Source organism: Nicotiana attenuata, unplaced genomic scaffold, assembly GCF_001879085.1.
Source record: "Nicotiana attenuata strain UT unplaced genomic scaffold, NIATTr2, whole genome shotgun sequence".
In the NCBI taxonomy this organism is placed as follows: Eukaryota; Viridiplantae; Streptophyta; class Magnoliopsida; order Solanales; family Solanaceae; genus Nicotiana; species Nicotiana attenuata.
The window spans coordinates 71,136-80,400 of record NW_017672290.1 but is presented as its reverse complement, the minus strand read 5'-3'; the positions used below and the strand labels follow the sequence as shown (position 1 = coordinate 80,400).

Genomic DNA, 9,265 nt, shown 5'->3' with positions numbered 1-9,265 from the left:
TTTCTCAATCTAAATTTCTCTCAATCTCTCAATCTCCAATTTTCAAGACTTCAAGTCTCAATCTCAATTTTCAAGTTAAATCATGCCTCGTTCGGAAAGAGTGCGCTTATTTGTGTCGCAATACTATGAAGTGCTTGAAGAAAATGAAGAAGGCCAAATATTAAAGTGCAAGAACTGTGGAAGAGTCTTAAATTTTCGTTCAGGGTGTACCACAGGCATTTTAAGGAGGCATATAAAGTATTGTGTTGAGGGTATTTATCCGCAAATTCGTCTTTAAGATTTTTCAACAATTTGTGTTATTTTAAAATTATTAGACGTATTTATGCTTCATGTTGTACTTTGTTATTAATTTATTATGCATGCCAATTTAGTTTTACTATTGATTTGTTATTTTACATTTTCGTCAAACACTTTAATAATTAGATTTCTATATTATATATACCACATATATTTATATAGCCATGCATAAGAGCAATTTATATATATACATACACATACGGTTTACAAGAAATTGCCCTAAATAAAAAAAATTAAAAAAAAAAAGCCCGGAAATAAAAAAAGCCCGTTAGGCCCGCTAAGCCCACGAGCCCGGCCCATTTAGCCTAGGACCATATGGGCTTAGGCCCGTCACGGGCTGGTCCTACCCGTTGAGCCCACGAAGCCCGGGACCGCGAAGCCCGGGACCGCCAGAGCCCGGGACCGCTAAGCCCGGGCCCGTTTAGCCCGGCCCGTTTAGCCCATTTAGGCCCGGGCCCGGGCCCACATACAGCCTTAGATCGGCGTGCTCCCATTTCACATACGAGGCCTCCTTCTGAGCCTTTTCCAGCTCGGCCCGAAGAGTTGGGAGATCCTTAAGAGCCTCATCTTGTTTCTCACTAAGAGCCATGTACATGTCCTTCTTCCGGATCTGCTCTTTGAGCTCGAACTCAAGCTGATTGATTTCCAAACGAGACCGAAGGAAGCTTTCATGGTGAAGCAACGAAACCTTAAATAGCAATGAGGCCATTAGAAAATGTTGAGCAAAATACATGAAAGATACAAAGGATAAATGTCTTACCCAATTCAGTGCCTGTTGCGCCTCATTGAAAGGCTCGACGTGCCTACCTCATTCATCTTTGCCTGGTCCTCCTCAGTCACCAGGCAACGAAGGTAGCTGGCCACGCCTACTGGAGCGGATAGTGCCCGAGCATCCACTGGGATAGTAAGAACGACCGTTACGTTCAGTGTCCACACTCGGGGCGGGGAACTAATTCATCAATTTTGGGTTCGAGGCTCGCCCTCTCCCGATGGCACATCCTTTTTTGGGACCTTTAGGTGACCAAGCCCGGAGAAGTCCTCCAACGCAGCCATGTCCATGCCATCGAAGAACATGTTGAGGGCGTCAACTGGGCCTGGTGCCATCTCGTTTGATTTCTCTTTATCAGCTTGAGCTTCATCGAGCATGGACTCAGTATAGGACAGCGTCTCCACGATGTCAATGACACCAACTACCTCCTTCGGGCAGGAGCAGCTTCTCGGGAGGCTATGGCCTCAGACTCTTCCCCGATCCCTGAGCTAGAGGAGGATCATCCTCTTGGTTACCTTTCCCGATTGCCGCCTGCTCCTCCTCGTCAGCGGTTGACTCTTGAACAATAAACTTGAGGTTGTTATCCTCAGGGTAGTCCCTGAGCCGGTAGAGGGAATTAGAATCCGATACCCCAGATTTGGTGCTCTTTTTGTTTTCCCGGATCCAGATGTCCACCCTCTTTTTCTTCACTTTGGCATTGGGGGAGCCCGAGGACTTCCTTTTCTTCTTTTTCTCCTCCTTTGCGGTAGCCCCGAAGCCCCGAAGCGGAGGGTTTGGCGAGTGCGGACGGATCCTTGTCCTTATTCAACGGCCTGAGCCCATTGGTCTTGGGCAAAACTGTGAGAAAGAAGAAGACTTAGCAAAATATAAGTCAGGTGTATGGATGTAATAATTCGAAAAGAACCTCACCATGGAAACGGGCCTCCCACTTGCCCTTCGAGAGCTTGCGCCATGCGCGCTCGCAGTAGGGCACCTGTTTGCAGATCCCCTCGATCCATTCCCTAAAATGGAGGACCGCATTAGGAACCTGGGAAACCGCTACACAATGACAAACACGTGTAGTTAGAAAAAGGAATAAAAGGGAATGCCAAATATTCGAGAAGAAAAAGACTTACGGGATGCATTCCACTTTTCGAGGAACAGTAGAAATTCGGAGGGGATGAGGTCTTCGGTCTTCACCCGAACGAACCTCCCCAACCAACCTCAATCTCGGTCCTCATCGATGCTCGAGAATGGAGCCTTACTTGCTCGACGAACGATCTTGATCAACCCCCCTCGAAAGATTCGGTGACTATATAGATGAAGTAGATGGTCAAGGGTAAACCGAGGTGCTTCGGTATTGTTTACAAAGTGTCGAAGGAGGATTACGATTCTCCAAAAGGACGGGTGAATCTTGCTAGGGCAGACCTCGTACCTTTTACAGAAGTCGAGGACTACGGGGTCTACCAGGGAGAGTGTGAAGGGGTAAGTGTAAACACTTAGGTACCCCTCCACACGTGCGTAGTGATGTCTTCATTGGGCCCGGGGACGACCACCTCCTTGTCCTCCCAGTTACAATCTACCCGAACTATGGGTAGTGTCTCCTCAGTAACGGGGGATATGTACCTCCATGCTCCCTCACCTCGGTCTTGTTGGATGGAGTACTTATCGGCGTTTAAGTCATTCTCGATAGAGCATCCCTCAGGGACGAAGCTCTTCAAGGGAGGCTCCTGGGACACCTCGACATTTGTGGCCGGGTTGGAAGATGAGGTTTTCTGAGGCACGAATTTGGAAGTTTTCACCATCGAATTCTGGGAATATGATGATTTGAAGAAAATCTATGAAGATTTGATGATGGGATAAAGATATGAAGGTCTGGGTTGAAGATTCAAAGAGAAAATATAAAGATTTGAGGATGAAGATATGAAGATCTAAGGAGCAATGTATGAAGATTTGAAGAAGTCGAAGGCAAGTAAAAAATTCGAGGGTAAATCCAAGATTTCTAGAATTGGAAAGTGGAAAAGTGAAAAAGGGCCAGAGCTTTTATAGAGGAAGGACAATCAATGCGTGACGTTTCATGTTCGAGGACGGTCAGTCGGCGGCTGACAAGTGTCCGAAGTCAGAATGACGCGACTGATGGGACGTTTTGTTGACCCATTATCTCGTTTGTAATGTACGAAGGAAGGAACCAGGGTTCATCTATCGCTTCCCATCATTTCGTTAAATCTACTCCCCGGAAAACAAGGGGACTATCTGTGTATGGGTAAAATCGGGGCAATGTCTACTCCAATTTTCCGATGAGAGAACAGAAGGGGAGCACGCATTTGTGAAACTGTAATCGAGGTCAGAGACCCTTCGTGTCGAGACCCAAGAAGAGTGAACGATATATCCGACATCGGACAAGGTAAAGCGACGTGCCCCACGCCAAATATAAGTTCTAGACATCGGGAGACACGATAAACGGTTATGCATGGCGGATAAAGGGACCTAATACTCGCCCTCAACTGGATATAACGACGAAGATCTCGCTCGATGTCGATTATGAATCAAAAATTATCGGAAAAGAAAGATTCTTACCTTTATTAGACTTATATTAGGACTGAAAGTTTTCTTTAGTATGACACATTGTAACACGCAATTCAACGCAATAAAAATTTATTTTTGTTCTCTAGCTATTGTGAACGGCTTTATTCACTTGTTATGTTATTTATTCACAGTTGGTCTTAAACCAAGGGGACAATCGAGGACGAGCTCATTATTCAATCTAAGATCAAGTCCTGGTCTTAACATTACGCGCGGTTGTTTGTTTCATCTTTAATGCATTTATCTATTATTCTTATTTATTGGTACTGAATTAAACCATGTATTCTTTAAACTGCGTACAAATTTAATTGTTGCCCAATTTTGAGGTAAACAAGTTCATTTGCTTCAGCCTTATGGGTGAAGTTTTCTCGACACATTTGCTTCTGAACCGTAACTAGTTATTTGGTGGACTAAATAGGGGTATTATCACTTTTAGCCTGCGCCAGAAACTATTTACATTTGGTATTCGAAAAAGTATATAAAATTTGTATAATTTTTATATATAACATATAGAATGTGTATATATACAAAAAAAAATATATAAAATTTTATACATTTTTCTGGCTATTATTTTTACAGCGACTATATAGTATTTATTTTTCCGAGTAAATATGCATACAAATTGGTCAAAAAACCACAGTTATTAAAAAAGGAACAGAAAACCAAATAAACAAAGGTTTGGCCTATTTCACATCAAGAATCAGCACTTGGCCTATCACTGATTAAAATCCAGCCAAGCTAATGATAGCGAAACCTTTTAAGGACGTATGTGACATCTCAATCATCAACAACATAAAGAATCTCAGTCCTTTGAGAAAATCACTTTTTGATAGGCACGCATGCTTTTCTTGGCTTGGTCGATCCTAGGGGAAAAAAATTATTAAATAAATGAAGGAAAATTAAACAAATTCACATCAAGAAGTTTTGAATGCACAGAGTCAGCAAGCATACTCTATTAAGCAGGGCATTTTCACGCCTACGCCAAAATATTGACATTGACCAAAAAATTAGGATGTCTGTACATGCTAATGCCCAAGGTAAGCATATCTATACAAACAGAACTGTCACTATCTCGTATTTTATGAAGGATATTGTGTATGAAACCAAGTGAACCAAAAAGCAATTTATCAGTTTTATAACCAACTCTATAAAATTAGAATTTCTGTTTGCTTTACATTGATATTTTTCACTTTGTAAGCAATATAAGCTAAGACTACAAGGAAAAAGTATATGAATTTCATCTATCTTTTCCAGTTCCAGTTGCCTCAAGCCATGAGACCACTTGATCAATCGAGGGCCTCTGCCTCGGATCACGGTCTATACATTTACAAGCTATACTTAGCACCTCTAAAAGCTGCTTCTCATAGCTCGTATCCCATATGGAAGTATCAAATATTTCCTCTACCCTGTTCTCAGATTTCAGTTGATACATCCATGACACCAAGTCCCTGCAACTTTTTCCCCTGCATACTTCTACGGGACGCTTGCCTGTTAAAAGCTCAAGAAGAACAACACCGAAGCTGTAAACATCGCCCCTAAAAGTAGCAGTTAATGTTTGACTATATTCGGGAGGAATGTAACCCAAGGTTCCGACCAGATCTGTCGTGACATGAGTATCATAGGGATGCAGCAGCCTTGATAGTCCAAAATCAGCTAGATGTGCTTCAAATCTCTCATCTAAAAGAATGTTGCTGGTCTTAATGTCGCGATGAACTATATTTGGTTCCTTATGCAAATAAGCTAAACCACGAGCTGCTCCTTGTGCAATCTTTAACCTCATGTCCCATGTTAATGAGTTCCCATCAACCCTTTCATGTAGCCAGTAGTCCAAGCTTCCATTCTCCATGTAAGAATATATTAGCAACCTATCATTGCCGTGCCGACAGTACCCTTGAAGGGATACAAGGTTTTTGTGCTGAGCTCTTGAGAGGGCTTCCACTTCAGCTTGGAATTCACGTTCCATCTGCCCGCAATCCCCAGAAAGCCTCTTGATCGCAGTTTTCATGCCATTTGGTAGTTCCGCCTTGTAAACTAGACCAAATCCTCCACATCCAACAATGTTTGACTGGTTGAAGTTGTTTGTAGATTTTAGCAAGTCTGCAACAGTCAGTTCCTTGCAATCTGAATTCTGGAAAAGTACCAACTTTGAAGGACCAAAAGCATCAGACAATCGGGACGGTCTGCTAATATCTTCCTCGAAATCCTCAATCTGGTGTCCAGCATCTCTTCTAGACATTTTAAGCAGGACTATTGCAAGAAGAAGTGCAATTCCTATCCCTATGCTGATTGTAATTCCAAGAATTCCACTTCTGCCAAGCTTATTACTAGAAGCAGAAGGAATAGCCGGTCGAACGCCCAAATTGCTGACAGGACAAGGAGAGATAATTTTTCCACAAAGTCCAGGATTACCCTCAAAGCTCGAGCTGGGAAAGCTGAAGAACTGACCGCCAGTTGGAATCGCTCCCTGCAAATGATTATTAGCTACATTGAATCTTGAAAGGAACGTCAGCTTGTTGAAGGAAGAAGGAATTGATCCATGGAGATCATTAGAGGAAAGGTCCAAAACTTCAAGGTTCGCCATATCTGAAAATGAGCTAGGTATAGTCCCAGTAATGTTGTTCCTACTAAGATCCAAGACGTGGAGTTGTTTCAGATGACCAATTTCGGGCCAGATTGTCCCGTTTAGTCTGTTATTACTCAAATAGATAGACGGAGGGAAGCTGGAAGCCTGATTGTACTGCAAACCACTACCGCTCTGATTCCTCTTGACAAACAATGGAATACCAGTCGGAGAATTCAGACTAGACGCATAGCTGTGTGGGGAAATGAGGCTCTTTAGACCAGTCAAACTTTTCGGGATTTCACCTGTGAGTGAATTGTTTGAGAAATCCAAGTAAAACAAATTTTCCATTTCGCCAACCCAAGGAGGAATATTGCCTTCCAGATGATTCCACGACAAGTCAAGCACTTGCAATTTACTGCAATTGTATAACCACGTCGGAATTTGCCCATCCAGACCGCAGTTCCCCAAAGCAAATATCATCAGGTTCTCAAACCCGCTCACATTTTTGGGAATCTCTTCACCATGGAAGTTCCTGGTGAGAATAAGAGTTGAAAGATTCCTGCAGTGCTGTAGAACAGATAGAGCTCTAGATAAGTTGGAAAGGGTATTATTGGACAACGAGAGGAACACGAGAGATGAAAGGTTTGCATAATTCTTAGGAATTGGCCCGGTAAATTCGTTTTTGGCAAGACTCAAAATTTTCAACTCCTGACAACTGGACAGCGAGACCGGAAGGTTACCTATGAAACGGTTAGTTGCAAGGTCAAGAGTACACAGACTTGTCAATCTAGTAAAATCAAGATCAACAGGACCAGACAAAGAATTATTCCTAAGATCAAGCACCTTAAGAACAGAAAGATGCGAAAGCGTAACCGGCAATGGCCCAGAAAACCTATTAGAATGTGCAGCAAACTGCTCTAACTGTGTCAAATTCCCAAACACATTAGGAAGCAAACCATGAAAGCGGTTACCAGATAAAACTAAGGATTTCAGTTTGGAAAGCTTACTAAGCTGTGGGCTTAGCTGGCCAGAGAAATTATTGGCAGAGAGTGAAAGTTGCTCCAAAGATGTTACTGAATACAATGAGTCCGGAAGGCGACCACCGAGATTATTGTAATCCACATGCAGCTGTTGGAGTGAAGAACTGCAATTTCCCAAGCCTCCAAGATCACCAGTGAGATGATTGAGTGATATATCCAAGACCCTAATCTTCTTGCTGAAGCAGCGAGTTTCAAACCTGAAACCACCAGTAAAAGAGTTGTTGCTTACATTCAATGCAACAAGGTTAGGGAATTCACCAAACTCACTGAAATTTCCAGTGAATGAATTGCTAGATATATTGAGAGACTGGATTGATTCCAATCCAACAAATGCCCTCAACACTGGTCCAAGTAAAACATTATGGCTCAAATCAAGAACTTCCAATTGCTTCAATTTGGAGAGGTCCAATGGCAATCCACCTTCAAGGTGATTATGCGAAAGATCGAGCAATTTTAACTGATCCAATTTTTCCAAGGATTGTGAAATCACACCTCTCAGCCCTTTTCTTGACAAATTTAACATGATCACTCTACTTTGAGCAGAATCATTCCCACAGACCACCCCTTCCCATTTACAGCAACTGAATTCATGAGACCAAGTCGATAGAATAGACCCTTCTGTTAGGTTGCCAGCAAATTCCTTTAATGCCAATAAATCAATTGGATGACAGTTTTGAACTGGGGTTTCAAGACTCAAACATGTACAGAAAAGATAAGAAGCCAAGAATACCCAATTCAGGAAACTCATTGCTGAATACATAGAAGAATTATATATAAACAGCTCAAATCAAGATTCCCACCACCATTTATCACTAATTTCACAGCTCTCCGCACTTAAAAACAGTTCCAAATGAAGAAAGTTTCCACCTTTATATCCCAACAACAGCAGCACAAATAATCAGAAAGGTCCACTAGTAACCCCTCTTTCAACTGAAACAATTTAACCCCAAGAAAAGACCTTTTTCAGATCCCTAGCACCAAATATAAAATCAGATCCCAAGACTAAAAAATCAAGATTACTTAACCGTTACAGCAGGGCACCTTGTTATGTGAAAAGAAGAAGAAAGGCTCAGTTGCAGAAACTTCAAACGCGCATCCCAAAACACCTCAAAAATCTCAAAGAAAAGGCCGACCAACTACTTGTAATTAAAGCAAGTCTCAGTACTAGTATATGAATTAATAACAACCCTATACCCCAGATCAGAAATGAAATAAATAAATAGTTACAAATTCAAAGCCTAGAACTAGAAGTTGATATAAATGAGGAAAGCACCTTCTTTAAGATGAGATTTTTCAACGCCCCATCACTTGCAAGAGAAGCAAGAGTCCCACTTTCCACTGTAAACACGGCACCTCAACTCAAGAAAATTTAATAAATTAATTTCAAGAGAGAGAGAGAGAATCTAATCTAATAAAGAAAAAGATAGAAGTACTAGTAGTACTGAAATGAAAGGGTGAGACAATTGTTGGTTAGCTGAAAAAGATTGAGATTTCAAATCAAAGGAACAGTTTTATTAGATAGACAAAAGTAAAAGAGAGAGTTAGGATTGTGGCAATTGACAATCAAGAAAATACAAAAGGGGGGTGTCCCGTCCCGTGTTTATATTTAAGGACAAAACAAAAGAAACTGGTAGACTGATTTGAAAATGGTGACAACAGAGAGCTGACTTTCTTATTTAGGGGACGTATTTGTCTTTGCCAAAAAATTCACAGTTTCTCATCACAAAGTCTGACTTTGCTGTCCAACACCCATTATTTGTCTCTATCTCCTACACACACACACTCACACTTGCTTACCACATTAATTTGGTGCGGTCTTTCGAGGACCAGAAATTTCCTTCACCTTCCCACGTGCAATATAGCGCGTGCATGACCTACGCTAAGTTTTTCTTTTTTGAAACTTTACATAAATAGCCTATTAGTTCACTATTTACTTTTTCTAGCCGATATATATATATATATATATATATATATATATATATATATATATATATATATATATATATATATATATATATATATATATATATATAT

At 41.3% G+C, this 9,265-nt stretch overlaps 1 protein-coding gene across 1 annotated transcript; it reads right to left on the bottom strand.

Annotated features, from left to right (window-relative positions):
• Window positions 1-4,736: 4,736 nt before the first annotated feature.
• LOC109212613 (phytosulfokine receptor 2) lies at window positions 4,737-8,930 on the bottom strand. The gene has a single exon (XM_019376269.1). The coding sequence runs from the start codon at window positions 7,989-7,991 to the stop codon at window positions 4,866-4,868; it is 3,126 nt and encodes a 1,041-aa protein (XP_019231814.1). The 5' UTR covers window positions 7,992-8,930; the 3' UTR covers window positions 4,737-4,865.
• Between the last annotated feature and the right edge of the window lie 335 nt (window positions 8,931-9,265).